The sequence below is a fragment of the Phodopus roborovskii genome, unplaced genomic scaffold (assembly GCF_943737965.1).
Source record: "Phodopus roborovskii unplaced genomic scaffold, PHOROB, whole genome shotgun sequence".
NCBI classification, from domain to species: Eukaryota; Metazoa; Chordata; class Mammalia; order Rodentia; family Cricetidae; genus Phodopus; species Phodopus roborovskii.
The window spans coordinates 24,872-46,302 of record NW_026125469.1 but is presented as its reverse complement, the minus strand read 5'-3'; the positions used below and the strand labels follow the sequence as shown (position 1 = coordinate 46,302).

General features: G+C 43.5%; 2 protein-coding genes across 2 annotated transcripts in view; both read right to left on the bottom strand.

Annotated features, from left to right (window-relative positions):
• Window positions 1-1,071: 1,071 nt before the first annotated feature.
• Window positions 1,072-10,495, bottom strand: LOC127215515 (TM2 domain-containing protein 3-like). The gene is given in 7 exon segments (XM_051175930.1): window positions 1,072-1,395; window positions 4,072-4,147; window positions 5,304-5,478; window positions 8,677-8,822; window positions 8,825-8,860; window positions 9,995-10,087; window positions 10,373-10,495. Coding segments are annotated over 7 exon segments (783 nt in total). The 5' UTR covers window positions 10,464-10,495; the 3' UTR covers window positions 1,072-1,229.
• Window positions 10,496-12,036: 1,541 nt separating this feature from the next.
• The window catches only part of LOC127215516 (threonine--tRNA ligase 2, cytoplasmic-like), a gene marked incomplete at its 5' end in the record, with an annotated part of 33,563 nt that continues 24,168 nt past the window's right edge, over window positions 12,037-21,431 (bottom strand). Inside the window, 6 exon segments of the mRNA XM_051175932.1 lie at window positions 12,037-12,274; window positions 13,491-13,605; window positions 14,752-14,824; window positions 18,465-18,569; window positions 20,122-20,222; window positions 20,325-20,402. Of these exon segments, the coding sequence (XP_051031889.1) occupies window positions 12,126-12,274; window positions 13,491-13,605; window positions 14,752-14,824; window positions 18,465-18,569; window positions 20,122-20,222; window positions 20,325-20,402 (621 nt within the window).

The window sequence follows — 21,431 nt, the reverse complement described above, 5'->3', positions numbered from 1 at the left end:
CTTTCCTTGCTCCACCTCAAAAGGAGAACCTTACAGTCTTTTCATAGAGGTAAAGGAGGGGAGGAAGAGATAACTAGCAAAAAGGGCTTCTTTACAGAAATACCTGCTCAACCAAGTCTCACAGAGAGAAGTAACCTCTGAACCTTAGAAAGAAAAGGCCACACAGCTGCATGTACTGCTATGTTCTCACAGGCTAAGCAAGCTCCTGGGCGAAAACTCAAAGCTTGGCAATGTTGGCAAACAGAGCTGGAACATAAACATAAGGGGGAATGCACCTCCTAGTGGCCAGAACTGGAACTGCAGCTGGCTATCTCAAACTCCCTCAATATAGTTATTCCCTGCCTCAGACTTCCAAGTGCCAGGATGACAGGCTGCCCACGAGATTTGTAGAGATAATTCCCAGAGATGGTTTATGTCTTCTCGATCTGGCATGTTGGCTAACAGTCTTGTGCAGATATGAAGCATAGAAGTAATGTTTCAAAGCTCCTTCTGGACTAAATTGCCATTTTCTCTTTTGTGAAAGGCCTACAATAGGTCTGTAACCACTCAAAAATACTTGTCACATAGAAGTACATTTTTAAAAACATTTCCATTGTGTTGATAATCCAGATAACTGAGAAACTACCTGTTAGAACACAGGGATGTGCTGAAAAAAAATCGATGTTTTACGTTTATCAGTAAGCTATGATCATTATTCAAGACATTTCAGCATGGGAAACATACAAAGAACTGTTTTGGATTTAATGTGGCCTGTAATTTATTCATTTTCAGCAACTGTGTGTCGTCAACAGAATCCAACATGGCAACTCAACCCAGAACTATTTCTTTACAGATAGATCATACTATGATGGTACATTCATGACTTACAGATGGTGGAAGTCTACGGTAATAATTTAGCTGGCAGGATAACTCCAGCCCATTCCCTGATGACTGAAGCGGAAGGGACTCAGGCAGGACTTTCAACAGTGGACTTTCCGCCATCTTGTTTTTTAGCTTTAAGATGAACTTTTTTCACATAGAAAAAAAAAAAAACAAGGATTCTAGGCAAAAACAAACAAACAAATAACTAGGTTGTGTGGTTCAGTGTTCCATTTCTTTATTTTACCTTCATCAAGGCAGGCCAAGTACAGATGCTGTACATTAAAAACATAAATACACCCCTCACAGTACTTCCATTTCCATACAAAGGACTTGTTCTACACACCGCTCTCTGAGGCACATAACCACAGTTAAATGTACAAAGAGCCATCCGCTGGTCCCACATAGCCAACTCCAATCAGCAAGACATCGATTAGTGTCCATATTCCTAGGCCACCAAAGCTGAAGAGCTTGCCAAGGCCTTCGCGCCACTGGCCCAGGTAGAAGCGATCTGCTCCAAATCCCCCAAGGGTGATGCTGCAAAAGAGAGAATGGCCCCAACTCTGTAAGTGCAGTCAGGCAGTTACTGCCGTGGCAGGGAAGGGTCCTGGAGGATCTAACTCCCATGACAAGAAGGCTGCCAATGGTGAACAACGATTCCAGCATGTGCCAGGGGAAAATTAGGAAACACTCTACTGAAATCCAATGTTTTCTCATTGCAGGGACCCAGCCTGCAAAGTGCTGGTATGGAGTTGGGAACTGAGTCTTTGAGGCACCTGACACACCTGGCAAACTCAAGTCAAGTCATCTAATCTTAGTTACTTCTCCCTAAAGATTTAGCGCTGAGTGATTCTTAAATTTCCTTTAAATTCTAGGATCCAACAAAGCTTGCCTATAACAGGAAAGCTCCAAACATTCCTAACAGTGCAGAGGAGAGGTGCGTGCCAACCAGCTCCAACAGGTACCCACCCATGGCCAACTCTGCTGGTGTCCTACCCCATCCCCAGTGCAGAGCAGTCTGTATCCACTGGAAGGTTCTGTATCTGAGCCAACTGAAAGGAAATACTAAGAGAAAAACCCTGCATCTATCTATACTGAACACAGCCTTTTCCTTGTTGTTAACCCTAAACAACAAAAGACAAGCATGTACACTGGACAGCATAAGCCATCTCAGGATGGAAGGTGAAGGCATGGGATGTACACGGGTCTGTGCAAGCACTACACTATTTGATAAAAGGTTTTGGTATCTGAGGGTGCCATGGAATAAGTGGCATTTTGGAGCAAACCCGCAGACATCTCCTTACAGTGAATGTTCTGAATAATCCACGTTGAGCTGTGACAAAAAAGCTTTCAAAACTTCAGTAACTTGCTCAGTGTAGCATGTGATGTAAAATGTTCACACACTTAGGGATCCCAGGCAAGGAGTGACATGGGAACTCTAGATCACCTTTGCAATTTTTCTGTCAGACTAAATTATTTTAAATTAAGAGGTCTCGTTTGTTGTTTCACCCAGCCTGGTGGCTCACACCTGTAACCCCAGTGCTTAGAGGTTGAGATAGGAATGTTGTGAGGGTGAGGCCTATCTGGACAACATAGTAAGTTCCAGGCCAGAGAGAACTGCACAGCAAGAACCCATCTCAAAGCTGGGTGTTGGTGGTGCACACCTTTAATGCCAGCACTCGGGAGGCAGAGGCAGGTGGATCTCTGTGAGTTCGAGGCCAGCCTGGTCTAGGACAGGCTCCAAACCTATACAGAGAAACCCCTGTCTTGAACTGCTCCCTCCCCCTACAAAAAAGAAACTATCTCAAAAACAACAACAACAAAAAAAAAAAACCAAACAGAGCAATCTGAAAGTCAGTCATGAGTCTGAATTTCAGCCACTACAGACAAAGCCCACAGACAGCCTGATGGGATTTGTGCTTCCGAGTTTTCACTGTGAATTCCTCTTTTAGTTTTCAATTACCCCTTCCCCCAGACAGGGTCCTTCTCTTTCCTCAGCCTAGATCCTAATACAGAGGCACTGTCGCCACCAAGGGGACCTTCAGCAATGCCTTCAGAGATTCTGATTAACAAAACTAGGGTGTCCTGGCAATTAGTAGTTAGGTTAGCATGCCAGCAGGCATTCCAGTAGGCACAGAGCAGCCCCAAGACCAACAGTAGACAGATGTGGAATACCGTCCAGCATCACACACTACAGGCCTTAAGGTCTGGGCCTGATCTAAGACTTCAGATGTGAAGAAGGGCCTAACTTCCCATCAATCAATCCTTGAAGTCCCTCCCGCTTTCTCCTTGTGTGGGAAGAGCTGGTACAATTCTTTTAGACACAGCCGAAAAGTTTAATAATACACAAGTGTATTTTCTTCCCTTCTGTGCATATAGTATATGGTATATATGTATGCAGAGGCTAACTGGGGCTGCCTTGCTCTATTATCACCTGACTGCCCCTGAAGCTCACCCAGCCCCTGGGAACCAGTGGGACCCAGCATGCACTGCTGCAGTGGGTTTTCATGCTTGTCAGCAAGCACTCAACAAACTGAATCATCCATCTCCACCCAATACTCACTCACGTTTATGTAAGAGTTATAGGTATACAATTGTCTAGAAGAAAAACTATAGGTAATTTAAACTGGTTTTTGTGGGCCAGTGAGATGGCTCAGTAGGTTTAGGTACTTGTATTAAAAGCCTGGCGACCCAGGTGTGATCCCCAGAACCCAAGCAGTAGTGGAAGGAAAGAACCAACTCCACTGGATTGCCCTCTGGCTTCCACATGTGTGCTGTGCACACATGCACATGTGCACGCACAGGCGCGCGCACACACACATACACACAAATGTTTAAATTTTTTTTTCTTTTTTTCTAGTTTTCAGTTTGAACACATGGATTCTCTCTACAGAAACTAGTTACAATATACAATAGAGACCTGTTTCAAACAGTGCACAGTATTTTAGTGATTCGGGTGGGTATCTGGTTGTCTCTGACAGTGTGTAACAGTAGTTACAGCAAGTCACATCTTGGAGGTAGGGTGGGAGGGTAGCTAATGCCACTCAGTTCCACAGAGGTCCTTCTAATCTCCCATTGCTGTCTCTTGGCATCTACCTACACTAAGTGGGAGGCTCAGGAGAAGATGAGCCTGGTAGAGTATAATGCCTGGAAGATCCCATGGAGCCCAAAGAAATCCCAGGAACATTTAAAGTCAGCAGGACCAAAGCTTACCTCAGAGCCAGAGCAGTTGACCACTTATAGCCTCCAGTCCAGTTGCAATACTGCAGTTTTGGGAAAGTCCGGTTACCTTACACACACAAAAAAGGAAATACTTCTGAAACATGGGCACGTAAAATACTACTCTCACAGAGACTTACTTATGAACAATGGTCTTGTAATCTAGAATTTGAAAGAAGTTGAAGTTCCTTTACAAAAACATTTACTATGTCGAACAGCATGAAACAAAATCCTTGCCATTTAATGGACAGGTGCAGTGCCTACGTTAGTTAACTTGGGGGTAACCATGTGGAGAGAAATATAAAACTGAATCTACCTTATACCATGTACAAAATGAATTCCAGAAGGGTTAGAAACCTAAATATGAAAAGCCACATTGCATTTTTTAAAAGAAAATGCCTTCTATCTTTATAAACCCAGACTAGGAACCCAATAAAAACACATGATAAAGGGGCTGATTCCAAAAGTAACTTAACCTCTGACCCCAAGTACATTTTAGAAGCTCTGTCCGTGACAGCTGTAGAGGTGGCCCCAGGGACAGAGTTCATGCATGCAAGCCTGAGAATCAGAGTTTGCATCTCCAGATCTAACAGAAAAGCTGAGCAGGCACGTAATCCTAGCACAGAGGAGGCAGGGACAGGAAAGCCCCCAGACCAGCTGACTAGCCAGAGCTGGAACTGGTGTGCTCTGGGCTCAATAAGGGATTCCCCCTCAATAGAGTAGAGAGTAATCAAGGAAGGCACTCAACACCAATTCCAGGCCTCCATATGCACCCCCCCCAGCCCAACACACACACACACACACCATTCTGTTCATCATCAAAGATCTTCCAAGGAAAATGGAGTTCACAACCTGGGAAAGAACCTTAGGGCTATGGAAGGTTGTTACAAACAACGTAATAAACTCTAGCAACTGTCAATAGAAGATAGGAAGTACTAGAGAAGAGTTGAGTTATTAAGCAGTGTAAACTATGTCCATTACTGGGAATGTTAATAAAGGCAGCCATTCTGGAAGACAAAGGGCAGACACTCTCCTGAAAGGAAGCAGGGACTAAAGTTCAGATGATGAGTCACCTCTGTGAAGACACAGCAAGAGGACAAACACAAGCAATGTCCTCAGGCAGATAACATGCTATTGGTACTGACTGGTAGCTAATCCTGGTGACATTCAATCTGTTTTAGACCTGAGATAGTTTGCTTACTGCTCCCTCAAACTCTGTTCCTTACCCAAGCAATGAATGTGGTCTCGTACTGTGCAGTTGGCAAGATAGCGCTGCCGAGGACAGGCCACTGTCATACAGCTTGTGGAATTGGTACACTCATAGTCTGTTTCAGGAAGCTGCCAGCAAAACCTGCAAGTCATGTTGATGATGAAGTTCCTCTGGGGGTTGAGGTCTTGATCCTAAGGACCAAAGCACAAAGTAAATCAGTTATAATATGGCAGCTTGTTACAACATCTATAGATCAGTCACATGACATTAACTCCCTAAAAGGTATATTTAGGACCTGGCAGTAAGTAAGGGAAGCAGGTTCATAAGTAGCATCAAGGGGGGGGAAAATCTATATAGTTTACCTACAGAAAAAAGGCTATGGACTGGGTGTGGTGGTGCATGGTGGATTGCTTTAAGTTCAAGGCCAGTCTGATCTACAGAGTAAGTTCCAGGAGAGCCAGAATTACATAATGAGACCCCTTCTTAAAATAAATAAAGTCAGACAGAAAGGAAGGAAGGAAGGAAGAAAGAAGGAAAGAGAGAAAGAAAAAGGAAAAAGGGTAGTGGTGGTACACTCCTTTAATCCCAACACCTCAGAGGCAGAGGCAGAGGCAGGTGGGTCTCTCAGTTTAAGGCCAGCTTTTCCTATGTAGTAAGCTGTTGGAAAGCTATGGCTACACAGAGAAACCCTATTGTTTCAGAATGGTATTTTGTCACTTTCGTTAACTTTTAAATAGTGTATATTCATATTTGTATAATATTCAAAGAGGCTGGGAAGATGGCTCAGTGGTTAGGAATAACTGCAGATAGGATCCTAGGCTGAGAGTGGGTAAGGGGGCTCCCACCCCAACCAAGAAACTGTCTGCAACTGGTACCCACTTTCATGGGAAAAATTACTCCTCTCCAATGGTGTCTCCTTGGGTATATTGCTACATTTCAGGGTAGGTGCCATGCCTGGGACAAGATGGTGGCCAACACAAAACCACAAAACGAACTCAATGGTATTTTTGTAGACTTTTTGTCTCAAATAGCTTTGTTTGGACATTTTTCATCTTATTGGTCTTTTGCTTGTATATTTTGGTTTCCAATTGTGTGTGTGTGTGTGTGTGTGTGTGAGAGAGAGAGAGAGAGAGAGAGAGAGAGAGAGAGAGAGAGAGAGAGAGAGAGAGTAGAAAGAGTATATGTGTGTGTGTGTTTCTTGGGTTTCTATTTGCTTGGTTTTAAAGAGAGAGAAGAAAGTGTGTGGGGTTGGATGAGTACAAAGGTGGGAAGGAAATGGGAGAGGGGAAAAGCATGATCAGAATATACTGTAAGAAAGCTTTTTTAATTAAAAAAGAAGGTCCCCCTCAAAATCAAACACACAAAAAACAAAAGTTTTTTTTTCCAGAAAACCCAGGTTCATTCCCAGCACCCACATAGTGGTTCACAACCATCTCTAATTCCAGTTCTGGAGGATCTGATGTCCTCTTCTGGCCTCCGAGGGCACCAGAGGCAGATGGCTGCAAAGATATGCAAAACATTCATACACTGAAAAAGAAAATGAAGAAAGAAACAAAGAGCAGGATGGGGAGATGTGTTTTCTATCTCACTTCAACACCTCAGGGCTCAGAAGAAACATGTGACAGGTAGAGCTTTGAGTTACTGCCGTCATGTGGCTGATGTGTCAAGTGCTCACAGTCAGGCAAGGGTAAACACAATTTAGAACTGAGGGGAGGCCATGTGCTATGCTCACATTAAGGATCAAATTGGGGCCAGAGCTCAGTGTCTCTCAACAAAGGCAATCACCTGACCTTTCCACCTACCGGATAGGTTCACTTCCTTATTTTCCCAGAGAGCTACCAGGTATCCCTTGCATCTACTCAACCCATCTTTACACCACTAGGAATGAGACAGGATAGAAAGAAGAAAAGTTTATGGGAACATGGGAAGGGAATGAAGCCCCTTGCTCTGAGGTCTAGTTTGTGTTTCCTGCATGCTGACAGTTAAAAATCTCACACCAACCCATAAAACCCAAACTGTCCAGGAGCAAAGCTTCCTTCCCTAAGGTAAGACCAAGCATTCACTCAAGGCCAGAAAGTCTGGAGTCTTGTCTGTACCTGTATCATGGTTCCTCTTCATCCCCAGCACATTCCATGGAACCACTGTACAATTTCATTTCAAAGGCTATGCTTTAGGAAAACTAAATAAACCAGGCCATACTTTTCATTTAAATTTTAAGCCAGATTCTTTGAATCTTGCTATAAATTACAGCCTTTAAAGAGTATAACCTTGAAAGTTATAGGATCATATATAGAGCTACTGTAAAGACACCAAGTATAACTTTGAAGAAAACAGCAACTTTGTCTTGGAGTACACAGTACCCTTTTCTTAACACACACTCTCTCTTTCAACACCCATTCTCAAGTCTAGAGTGCGCACACCACATATCTGTACTTCAATAACCTTTGCTCTACTCTGACTTGGTGTAGAACTCTTCTCTGTGGCCTAGCCATGGACATGGCTTTATCTAAGTGAGAGGTCCCTGACAGAATACTGGCCACAGAGTTATGCTGCCTCCCACCACTGACAAGACTGAACCCTTTGCAAATTCACTGCAGTAAAAGGACATTACCGTCCCTCTGTGCCCCAGTTCTCACTACTAAGAATGCAGACACTCATGAAGGACTTAGGCTAGTACACTAACACCTTCCAATCCCACAAAGCAACATTGCCACCCAATAACAAGCAGCCTGTTTTTAACATTATAACTGAAACAGGAATAACTTGGTATGGAAGGAGGTGGAAGATTTTATTTATAGCAATGTTTATTTTAGTGTGTGTCATATGTATGTGTTCTTGTGTGTGTCCATTTGTGTACCTGCTTGTAGAAGACAGAGACTGACATGCAGTCTCTTCCCTGATAGTTCTCTACTGAACTTTGAGTTCCAAATTCAGGTCCTCAGGCTTGCACAGCAATCGCTTTACTGACTAAGCCATCAGCCAGTCCTAGATTCTGCTAGATTGTCTGGCTAGTCCTCTTGTGTCTGCGTCTCCAGTGCTGGGATTATAGGTGCACACAGCCATGACTAGAGTTTTACACTGGTGCTGGGGGTCCAAACTCCAGTCTTTGTCCTTGCATAGCAAGTATCTTACCAAGTGAGCTATCTTCTCAGCCCAAGACTTCCATTTTTTTGGGGGGGGAATGGCTATACGAAGTATGTGTTCTACCACTGAGATAAACTCCTAGAACCAAATGTAATAGTTAAAAAATATTTTGCAGTGTGGTCATAAAAGACCAATATCAAATTATTTCCAGATATATCCTGACACATGCCTGGTTCTAACCAGTGTAAGCTACATTACTAACGCTATACTCCATGCAGTTGGAATGAGAAAACTGCAATACTTACAATGCAGGTAACAGAAGGTTTCACTGTACAGTCAAAAGTGACAGGCTTCCCATAAGTACAGGAGAAATTGGTCGCACACTCTACACAGTCTGCAGGAAGGCGGCTACACAAACCATTGCTTGGACACTTCATCATGTAAGGGGGATTTCAGTACTTTCTGTGAGGTGGGAGAGCAGCTTATTCTCTATGGATAGTGATCAGAAGAACAGTGAAAGACAGTGGAGAGACATCATTAGCCATGAATGACAATTCTCTAAGGTGGAAAGATCAACTATTAGCTATGACACATGTACTAAGAGGGGTTCTGTCACCAGCTAGCTAGGACCAGGTAACCAGTGTGACATTAGTAAAAGGCATGTCATCCCTGCCTCCCAAGTGGCTATGAAATCTGACAGACTCACTGACAGACAATGCAGGGAAAGTGCTGGGTTCAAGTACAAGACCCAACAGCTACAGGCACAGGTTAAAAACTAAAGCTTGGGCAAGGAAAAGTCTGCAAAATCCCAGAGGGAGTGTTTGGCAGAATTGGAACCAGAACATACATCTCTCCAAATCCAATCCAATGTCTTTTTACTGGTAGAAAAATGAGGCCACTGACACCCAATTCTAGAAAATAACTGTTATTAGTATGCATGCCAAATTACAATCTGTGAAATACCTCTGCCAGTTTCAAGTTCAAGTCCCTGAAATAATGGAACTCCAAAGAGATGAACCCACAGAGCCAGCATCCATTTAGCAAAAACAGGACTACTTAGAAAACTGGCCTAAAGTGGTCAACTCTATAAAACATCCCCCCCCCCCAATTACGATCTCTGTGAGACCTGAGGCTGGACAGTTCAAATCTCAAAACTTGAAATGGCCAGGTCAGGCTAACTACAGTGGCCAGAAATATTGAGGAAATAAAGGCCCCACAGGGGTAATTTCCTCAAGCTCTCAATAGCAGAACCCCACCGGGGTTCTTCAGGTATTCATCCTGCCCTTTGCACAGAATTAGGGATGCACTATAGACATTTTGTAGTTTTAATTCAAGGGAAAATAGCAGTGGTTAAGGTACTGGGAGGCAGTAGAAAACAATAAAACAGAAATGAGGAGTGTGGGGCTGGATAAAGAGGTGAATCATAGATTTCAAAAAGAAATCAAATATCAAGCGGTCTTACTGAATATGTCTGTCTGCCCTTATCTGCATATCTAAATAACATCAAGTAGCCGAAATAAAAACGTGACTTCTTACACTAAAGAAATGTTTATCGAAAACAGAGAGAGGGAAAACCTGCTCGATAGAAATATGCACATTTACAGAATAGAAAATGTCTAGTACCTGCTGCCCTGGGAACTACTGTGAATGTGCGTGTTGGGCCCGGATCCTTTATTGACTGAGCCAGCGGCTGCGAATGCTCTAAATTTAAGGATCCTACAATTAGAGAAACACGTTATCCTGGGATATGGCACCCTTGGTTTGTGTGCTACACAGGTAGGGGCTGCGCAGGGCAGACATGGTTCGTGAAACGGAAACGACCGTGTGGACTCGGGTTCTGGGCTACCGCCGCCGGGGAACGCGGGGCTTTCCGGCCCGGCTGGAGCGCGCCGCGGCCTCGGCCCGGAGGGCTGCGGCGCCCGGTCATCGGTCGGCATCCCGCGGGTCCTGGGGCCCTCGTGCCACTAGCTCGCCCGGTGCGGTCCCCGGCCTTGAACTCACCATCGCCGGACAGAATGTAGCACTGGGAGAGGAAGAGCAGCACGCGGGACAGACGGCGGACAGACAGCAGCGGCTCTGCCGCAGCCGCCATCTTGCCGGTGCGCACGCGCACTTCCGGGCCAGGAGGCGGGGCTGTGGGGCGCGACGAAGTGGGCGTGTCCGGGCGCGGCCCGCAGGCGCACTGCTGCTGGGCTCCGCCACCGGCACCGCCGGTTCCCAGCACCGAGGGCCAGCAGCCCGAGCTGGCTCGGACTTGAATCGACATCATGCCCTTTGAAGAGGTGTACCTCTCTTTCCACTGGGAGCCTGGGAGAGGGCGGTGATGAAGTTACCCATTTATTTACGTTGACCCATGCAGCTAGGGATGTAGTCCTAGAGGGACAGGTGGCTGGCCGGGGTCCCAGGTGCCAGGACCCAGGACTTTTGCTTTAGGTTTCACCACAGTCTAACTTTGTGGGGAGGGCACGCGGTTCTTACAGTTCCTCTGAGACTGGGAAAAGCAGGTCAGGCCTCAGGGGCCTTGGGTAAGAGCCTAGTGTGTGGGATTTTCCACGGAAGAATCCCAGCCCTGCCTCACCGAGAGAGACGACCAACCTTGAGGAGGGGAGCTGCTCTCAGCGAACTGCACTGTTTCCATCACACCTATCTCGGGAACCCCTGGCCCACAAGTTAGCTCACAACCATCCATAAGTACAGTTCCAGGGATCTAGTGACCTCTTCTGGCCTTTGCAGGCACCTATAGTGCACAGATATACAGGCAGACGAAACAACCATACACACAAAATAATTTTAAATTTTCAGAAATACAGCCCACAGGCACAGACAGGCAAATCTCCGTGAATTCCAGGCCATCCAGGTCTACATACTTGAGATCCTGTCTCATTAAAAAAAAAAAAAACAAAAAACAAAAAAAAAAAAAAAAAAAAACAAAAAAGTCAGAAATACACTTGAACACTTGATTCAGCAAATAAGTGGAACACCCCAGTAATTCATCCCTAGAAAAGCAATGTGGCATGGCATATACATTGCAGAGGTTCTAGAAATGCCATGTGGTGCATTTTATTTGGAAATTTTTTTTTTAATAAATAAGGAATTGTGGTTTAGAAGCATTAAAACTGCAACTTGTAACCTACAATGCAAATAACAGATTACACAAAATTTCTTTGAGGTTCATAGTCCTTTGCCACTAACACAATATTAGTACTTCTCTTACCATTGCGGGCTAAGTGATGTAATGATTCCAACTTTGGACACGAACATTCTGAGTGGCCTTTAGTAAAACAGCCATAGATATATCTGAGGCATGTGTATTAGAAAAGAAGACACACACACCTATGTTCAAAAAGACCATGGGCTTTTATTTAAAGTCTATTTTTGTTGTTTGTTGAGAGGTGGCATTCGCTGGGAATGGATCCCAGGGCCTCGTATGTGCAAGGCAGAGCTGTAGTCACAAACTGACAGCCCCCAGGCTGGAAGCAAGACTATGGAGGAAGAAGGCAGCATACTGTTTGATAACATTCTCACCATTTTACCAGTGAGCCCTCTGAAGTCTTGATGTGTTGTCACTTTCTCCAGCTTCTCCTGTTTAGTCTCAGAACACAATGAAATCTGTATATATCAAATAATCTGTATATATCAAATAATCATTTTCGTTTTAGATGAACTCATTAGTGGCCTATCAGTGGCCCAAAGGTTCTTAGAAGTACTAATATCTTAAGTTCTCAAGAAAATGTAGAAGTACAAGGAGCAGACTTCAAAAGTCTTCCTCAGCATTCAGAGTGCGTGAATTTTTTAAGTTCTTCAATTTTTCAATGACAGAAGCTATTGGAATTTCTCCATGAATTTTGTTGTCTCTTGTTCGAACATTTACTGCATTATTTACCTTTTCCTTTTCACCAACCACTGTAGAAAAGAAAGTGAAATAAACATGTTTAATATTAATGATTTACCAATCATGAAGTTAACAGTCATTTAGCACATGCCTGAATTGCCCCTCAATATTACTTACTAAACTTCAGTCTATCGAGCATTAGATTCCCCCCTCAATAGTTAAGTGTCTTGAGGGGAGGGATGGTGTCTGTGCCTCTTTCCTGTCTATTTCGGAATACACTGTTGTGGTGTTGGAACACAAATGGGAAGGGAATTTTTACAGCCATCTGATTCTTTCTATCCTATTTGATGACTCCAAGGAAATATGTGGCTGGATCCAGGCAAGCCAACCAGAATTTTCTAAGATGTGGGGGAAAGCCTGTTCTCTCTAGTAATCCATGCTGTGAGAAGATGCAGGAATGTGCATCCATGTTCCTTTCCACACAGAAAGAAGAAATTGTGAAGAGGGATTTAGAGGCTATTCAAAAGTATAAAGGGTCAGAACAAAACAGGAACTAGAAATGGAGAGACACTGTCCTAGTGAGGGCTGAGTTCCTGGTTACTTTTTCAATACCTTGGCTATTGATTTTTCTTTCTGGCATCAGTCACTCTGGCACCCTTCCAGTAAAATAATATGAGATTTATAACACAACGAGAACCTGATGGAAACATCCAATTCTTTCTACAAGGCAAACATTACCAGTGAACAACTGTCGATAGAACAAGTCTGGGTTTTTTTTATTTTTATTTTTTCTTTCTGCTACAGAATCTTTTAACTTACAGGACATACCCATACCATACTTCAGGCATGTCAATATCAGTTTCTCTTGATTTTATTGTAATTTTCACTTGTTTCTTTTTTAAAAGCCACATTTTTAGACTTTGTACCCAATTATATATCTCTGAGAATGTTACTTATTCATCTTTCTTTGAATCATTTAAAATTTAGAATCTTTTCTACACATAGTTTAATGACCCAATTTCTAATAAACCAGAAAATCGAAGAGGAGCATCTGGGCCTTGCATCAGGGTGGGGCAGAAGTGTGCAATTCCAAGAAATGATCTTGGTGTCTGTCTCCATTTGGGCTTAAATGTTAGCTGCTGCTAGTGATGCTGCAGCACGGACTCCTCGTGTGCTACAACTCAACAGTCGACTTGACTTGTAATAAGTAGTTACTCCATCTTCCTCCTTTTTATTTTCTTTAATTCCCAAGCCAAGCAATTGAAGAAGTGTATGAGATTAAATTACCCAAAATAAAATTATACTGCAATAGCTGTGCATGCCGTATCTTCTTATTTAGTGTACAGCTCTCATCTAAGTCCACATCAGCCATAAAGCCTTCTTGAAAACATTCCTTGGACACCTAGAAGACAGAGGGATATGCCTGACATTATGTCATTGATGGTAGCCAGGCTCCACAGAAGCCTGGTTTCCCAGCTCCTTGTACTAACACCCTGTGTAGTGATTGGCACTTCATTCAGACTTGGTCTGTGTGAGTCACAGAAAGACACGGAAGGGAGGGTGTATTACTATTAAATCTAGGTTGTCAAAGCCTCCCTTGCTCTGGAGGGCATTCCAACAGCCTGAGAAGAAGCTCACACATGGGCATGGTACTCATGTCCTTAGCTGCATGCTTACAAGAGGCCATGCTAGAACCAACCAGCTAGGGGGCTAAAAAAGATGGCTCAGCAGTTAAGATCAAGTATTGCTCTTGCAGAGGACCCAGTTTTGGTTCCCAGCACACTCATAATGGCTCAACACTCCACCCTCATAGTTCCGGGGGATCTGGTACCCTCTTCTAAACTCTTCAGGCACCAGGCACAGACAGACAGGCAGGAAAGCACTCATACAGAGAAGATAAATGAGCCAGGTATAATGATGCACACCTTTAATCCCACATTCAGGAGGCAGCCTTATTTATGTTCCAGGACAGCCAGGGCTACAGTCATTTGAAGACAGGTCCTGTCTTTAAAAAAAAAAAAAATCCCAAATATATAAATAAACAAAAATTTTAAAAAATTTAAAAATAGAAATCAACAAGCTAAGCTGCTTCCAGACTCCTAACCTCTTCCCCTGAAAGTAAGACAATAAATATCAGATGTTATAAGCTGCAGATAATAAGATATTCTACCCCAGTAAAGATACATGGGAAAGAGTAAGTGTGAAGTGCTCAAAAACACTCATTTCTCCAAAACATTAAGGAAGCAGTTCTGATGCAGCCCCACAGACACAATTCACGTATTGCTCCCATTGACTGAAAGCACAGGTTGTCAACATGCTTATAAGGAACTACAGTCCTAGAACTCATGCTGTAGACCAGGCTGGCCTCCAACTCACAGAGATCTGGCTGCCTCTGCCTCTCAAGTGCTGGGATTAAAGGTGTGGCATGCACCACCACCATTGGGCATTATCTTAAAGCATGCATGGTATGCTACACAAAATACATGCATGGTATCCGACACAAAATACATGGCAAGTTATTGTATACTTCAAATGTCTGTTATTTTACCTGAAGTGCATAATTTTCACAAGTTGGACCCACAGGGATGACCATTACCTGTCGAGGAGACAGCCAGAGAGGCCTGGAAAATATGTAAAATATGTATGTTCAGAGTCATTTCAAATGAGCACTTGTGTGATTAAAAGTAGCAACGCTTTCTCGGGGCAAGTTTTACAAGACAGTGGTATTGGTACAATGGCACAGAAGCAAATGGAACTTTATGTTGGAAGCATCAGAGCAGACAGAAAAGGAGGCCTGGAATCTGAGAGGAAAAGAGAGAGGACACATTATTGCACTCCTGGGCATCTATTCCAGAAGTCTTGTGTCTACACAGCACCTCCACACTGCTATCCACAGTGGCTTTACTTAGAGCAGCTCCAGACGGAAAACACCCAATTGTGCTTCAGTGGGTGAACAGTCCAAAATGGTCAATCACACTTTGGAACACCAAGAGCAATCACAGTGAACTGATAGAATAAAGATGGCGTTCAAGGGAATTCTATGTGACTCATTTATGTGACATTCTTGAAGTGACAAAATCATGGAGAAAAAAAAATAGGTGTGCGGTTGCGGGATTGGTAGATAGCAGAGGGATTGTGCATGTGTGGCATGAGCAGTTGTTACAAATGATGGCATTTTTCAGTACTACGACTGGTGGTGATCACTTCATGTTTCCAGTGATACATATGGAACTAAACACACCCGTGCATAGAATTGAGCACATGTGAAATGGCAACATCTATGTAATTCTACAACATGTTATCACTGAGGGAAAGTGGGCAAATTATACAGCTCTCTGTATTACTTCTCACAACTACATGTGAACCTAGGATTGTGTCAAATACAATGCTGCTTTTAATGAATATAGAGGGCAATGTTTGATGTGAGACACATTGACCTTTTCCTTCATTGTGGTGAGAACTTAGTTAAAGGTGGAATGGAGTACAATGGGACTATTCCCAGCTGCTACCTTATGAATGTCCATATTCACATACTTTTTCTTAAATGACAGAAATAAAATAACACATAAAACAAACATAATCAAACAATGGCAAAACTCATAAGCACCGTGTATAAAGCTAAAAGTAAATGTTTCTGTCTATACTCTGGTCTCATCCTACCCACATGCTGTTTCCCCCAGGGACCCTCAATTTTGGAGACATTTTCATCAAAAGTCTGGCAGGGAGAATGGCCGAGTCCCTGAAGAGAGACTGGTCCCTCCACACAGGATCACCTTTTGCCCCCTTCTGCATGTCCCCATCCCACCAGTTTCCCTTAGGTTTTGGCCCACTTCCCCTACTCCATCCCAGCACAAGACACCTATTTCTACCCATTTCACCTCACCTACTTCTACCTATTTAAACCAGAGCCAACTGTTCAGAGATATAAACATGCTAACTCATACACAGCAGCATGCATTTTTGGCCTCTGTAGATCGAAACTCTGTGAGACCACAGTGCATGGCTCTAGGTGAGTTATTTGGGACACACACAGACTTGCTAGCAATGCAGGGTCTTTGCAAGATGCTCAATTCAGAAATTTCCCACCTTACTTTCACTGCTCAGACAGATGAGCACAGCATGCTGCTGCGGGACAGTGTCACCAAGAAGGCAGCATCACCTGGCAAGACTGATTCCATTACACAGAACTTTCAAAGGAAAATGAGGAAGTGGCCCTGGCAGTGGTACCCAAAGTCTACTATGGGAGCTGCAAGGATTTTTTGTAGGGACAATAGCTCTGGAGACAGAACTAAGCTCTATTAGCAGACAGGAGCTATTGTTCCACTGGTGGCTGTTGGCTTGCAGCATCAGTATCCTAGGGTGTGTTACCTTAGTACCAGCTGTTACCATGCTGTTGGTGAGTCCAGTGATGATGGCTCACCTCCTCACTTCTCTGCTAAGAAAGTGCTACATGGTACTGCTGGCAGAGCAGAACAAAACAACATCCAGGGTTTCCATCTTTTCTAAGGAAATCACTAGCTTCTGGCATCTGTCTTGAATAATGAAAGAGACCTAAAACAGTCAACTGCCCCAAACTAGCTGGCTGTTCCCATGGATAAGGACTGGTCTTTACTGATGAGAATTGAGTTCTCAGAAAAGTTTTAGCAATGTGGAACCAAATGAGATCACATTCATGTGGTGGAGTCCATGAATAGCCCCTGTTGGCCCCAGTTTGTGAACCACTGATTGAGTTCTCTTGAATATTCAAAAAACTCAACAGTGAGGGCCTTTTGCTGGGTAATGCCACCATAATAGCTGTCTTAGTTTCTATTGCTATGATAAAAAACTGTGACTAAAGCAACTTGGGATAAAGGGTTTATACTGCATACACTTCCACACTATTGTCCATCACCAAAGGAAGCCAGGACAGGAACTCAAGCAGGGCAGGAATCTGGAAGCAGGAACTGATGCGGAGGCCATGGAGGGGTGCTGCTTACTGTCTTGCTCCCCATGCCTGCTCAGCCTGCTTTCTTATAGAACCCAGGACCACCAGCCCAGGGATAGGACCACCCTCAATGGGCTGGGCTCTCCCCCACCAATCACTACTTACAAAAACATCTTACTGCAAAAATCCACAAACTCCTGGAGTACAATCGAAGCAAGGGAGGAGTGATAATATGAACAAAGGAGTCAAGACCATGATGGGCAAACCCACAGAAACAGTTGACCCAAGCTAGTGAGAGATCACTGGCTCAGGTCTGACAAATGGGGATCCTGCATAAGACTGAACTAGACTCCCTTAATATAGGTGACAATGGTGTGTCTGGGACAATATTTGAGATCACTGGCAGTGGGTCCAAGATTTAACACTAATGCACAAACTAACTTAGTGGAGTCCATTCTATATGGAGAGATACCTTGCTTAGCCTAGACACTGGGGTATGGGGGTGGAGAGGTGCCTTGGTCCTTGCCTCAGAGAGATGATGGTACAGACTTAGTAGACTTCCTAGGAGAGGCTTTATCCTCTCCATGGAGCAGATGAGGGGGAGTGGGAGGAAAGGAGGGAGGGGAAACTGGGATTGGAATGTAAAAAATAAATAATTAAAAAAAAAAACGATCTTACAACCAGATCCCATAGAGAGGCATTTTCTCAATTGAGGTTCCCTCCTCTCAGATGACATGTCAAGTTGACACAAGACCATCCAGCAGAAGTCCCATGGATGATATGACCATTATCCCTTTTTCCCAATCCTGTCATCTATTTTTTTCATTCTGATTACTTCTCCATATTTGGCCTTGCGATCACTCACCACACCTGTGGCCAGTCTTCCTTCGACCCCAAGCTGCAGCACACAATATTGCCTTTCCTTACTGGGCCTGTACTGCTGGGGCAGCTTCTCTACGCTGGTGCTGGATACTGTGTGTGTCATACGTGAGTCAGATGCATGTGTTGTCCTCTGTGGTCACAAGCCACAGGGATTCCCCAGGGTAACAATCAAAGTTGAAAGGGAAGGCAGTGATAAGGCATGAAACCATAGGAGAGGACATGTTTTCCAGACAACAGCTGAAACTCTGGTGGGCTGGAAAAAGGTGAAAAGGTAACTCTTCAACATAGAGTTACAGTTTGATGCCACTCTGCCTGTATTCCTGTTTCCCAACCCGGCAAATGGAACAAGAATTCTCCATTTGCTGCATGGACACTTGCTAACTATGAGGCAGAAATTTAATCTGCTCAGACTTAACTTTGAAGGAGTCACTCAGCCTTGCTTGCACGTCACTTACCACTTCCCGCTGTAGTTCTCTGAGAGAATGGCTAGCATCCTTTCCACGGATCCCAGAATGGCACGGTGAATGATCACGGGCCTGCTCTTGTCATCCCCATCTTTACTGAAAACATGGAAACTCATGTTAGGTATTTCCTTAAGACTGGCTATAGGTTTACCCCTTGCCCTATATTCAGTGTTGCTTGTTATTATTATTAATTTCTTTTTGGTATCTTCATCAGGAAATTGTTTTTATTGGCAGCTTTCCTGAGACTTTGCCTTTCTCACTAATCATTTATTTGTAAATCACTTTATCAGAGAACACTTTAATACACAAAAGCTGAAGGGTATAGTGAACTCCACGAACCCTTTCTGAGCTTCACAAATGTCCACTCACAGCTAGTCTTATTTAATCCAATTCTTGCCTCATCCACTGCTCCATTGTAAGCTTTATTTTTCCAAAATACTTCTGACATTCATTTTAGAGTCTACCAGTAAAATTTACCTCTCAGACCACACACTGCCAAGACACATAATTTACAGTTCATCATTTCTCTATAGGAGAAAACGATGAAGCCAACTGTAACTGCCAACTTCAATGAAGCAAGACGCACCAAGACCTGTGTACACTCTCAGACGGTAAAGCTTGGTTACTCAGCACATGTAACCCATGACATGGAAGACAGTCTCACCCGAGACAAACAAAACAAACCTAATGCACGTGTGTTAAAACTGGATGCTGAACACTGCCGCTGATGGTCACTGCAGATTCTGGCAGAAGTCTGGTAGATCCCAGGGAGCTTGGCAGGGAGGGGATGGGGGAAGGTACTCAAGAGCATCATGATCTTGTTCCTACATGGACCTATGCAGATGTCACCTGCTCCACAGGTGGAACAATATGGAATATTCCTAAATGTTCTTTGCTGTTTCGTGTGGGAAATGAAGGTAGGATAGCCTCTGTGCGTCCAACATTTTCTGTTTCATCGTCATTTCATTCAACTATTGACCAAAAGCTACTCGTACATACTTCTATTATCCAACAAATCTCAGAATGAATGCCCAGGCCCTACAAACAATTCCAGAGGATTAGACTTCCTATGTAAATTAGACAAGAACCAATGATTCCCATATTGATTCTTCCCATTCCAAGAATGTGGATTGAACCTTCGCTTAAGTTACTGTTTTGCCTTTGATACAATCTCCTGATGCACACACCATACAAATATCACACCCTCTATTTCTTAGGTTCACTCCTTGTCACTCTGCACTGTGTCACTGCTTCTGAAATCCTTTTGTCTTGTTTTTTTTTTTTTTTTCCCCCAAGCAGGTGACTACTGACTTGTAGGAAGGCAGACAGGACACTCCACTCCAGAGTTATTAACTCTGAGTTCTGTCCTTTTGAACTGAGGAATTTTTAGACATGAGAGCCAGATGCCATTGTCATGCTGTTTGGACTTTAGTGCTGCCAGAATTTTAGTCAAATAAATTAAGTTGCTTTATAAAGTAGCCAGTCTTAAGAATTTTGACCTAGCTGTATAATTGCATGAGGACAATCCCCAGATTATATATAAGTCCACAAGTGTTAGTACACAACCTAGACACTAGAACTCAATGGTGCTTATGTTTGTATTGCCCATGATCTTAGGACAAATAATGAAGATATTAGAATCACTCACCTAACATATGTGAGGTTAAACCTAATAGGCAGTTGGAAGTCCAGCTGAATTGTAGCACACTGATGGTATCTGCCAATAGCATCTTTAATTTTTATGTCAATCTGTAAATTAAGCAATATTTGCTTAGAGACAGTCTTTATATATTTTTTCTAACCTTCTCTTTCTTTTTCTTTTCTTGTTTCTCAGGTATATGCTCTACTTACTTTAGGGCCATAGAATGCTCCATCTCCTGGGCTCATTTTCCATGGTTTTCCAAATTCCATCAAGCTATTCTGCAGTTGCTTTTTGTTTAAAAAAAAAAAAAGATCATTAAAAATGTCTTCTTTATTACATACTCATCCTTTTGCCCATATAGCTCATCAGTATCTATACATATTAATTACATCCTACCTTCATTCAATGCATGTTTATCAAGTGTCTTTTGCCTTCAATAAACTGCTGAGTGAGGACAATGCAAGGATGATCACATGATTCTGACTCTGAAGTGTATGTACATTTCAACTGGGGGAAATGCACTGTTTCCTAAATTGTTCTAAGGGATTCTAGAAAAGGCCTTCCTTCCAGTGAAGGCCCTCTTTGTCTTACACACTGACAGCAGGTGTCTCCTGGTTTGCTTCTCTGTTGCTGTGATAAGACCATGACCAAAACTAACTTGAGAAAGGACAGTTTATTTCATCTTACAAGGCCCAGGTCACAGTCATCACAGAGCAAAGTCAGGGCAGGAGCCAAGGGGCAGGACTGAAGAAGGGACCACAAGGGAACACGCTCATATTTGGCTTTATTTATTTGTTTGTTTGTTTATTTATTTATTTATTCTTGTACCTTTCAGGGCCTCCTGCCCAAGGACAGCACTTTCAGTGAACTGGGCCCCTCCCACATCAATCAGCAATCAAGAAAATGTCCCACAGACATGAGACATGCCTGCAGGCCAATCTGATGGAGGTAATCCTCAATTGAGATTTTCCCTTCCCAGATATGTCTAGGTTTGTGACAAGCTGGCAAAAACAAAGCAGAACAATGTGTCCCCTGGTGATGTGTCTGACAACTATATCTCTTTGTAGGTGGGGCTTCCACACATGATGATGGCTGACAGCCTTGGTCCTGATTCCCTTTCTCACTGTGTGTGGTGGGAGGGAAGACAAAGACAGAACTGCACTACTTCTCTTTGTATTTCTTTGACTTGGCTTCAGTTGGGGGGGCAACCCTTATGTCTTACTGGTATAGAGATGGAACCTCACTTTCATGTTCAGCTTTAGCCAGCTCAGGCTTTATGGTGAAGATGCTTGGCACTTACTTATAGTGAGTGAATG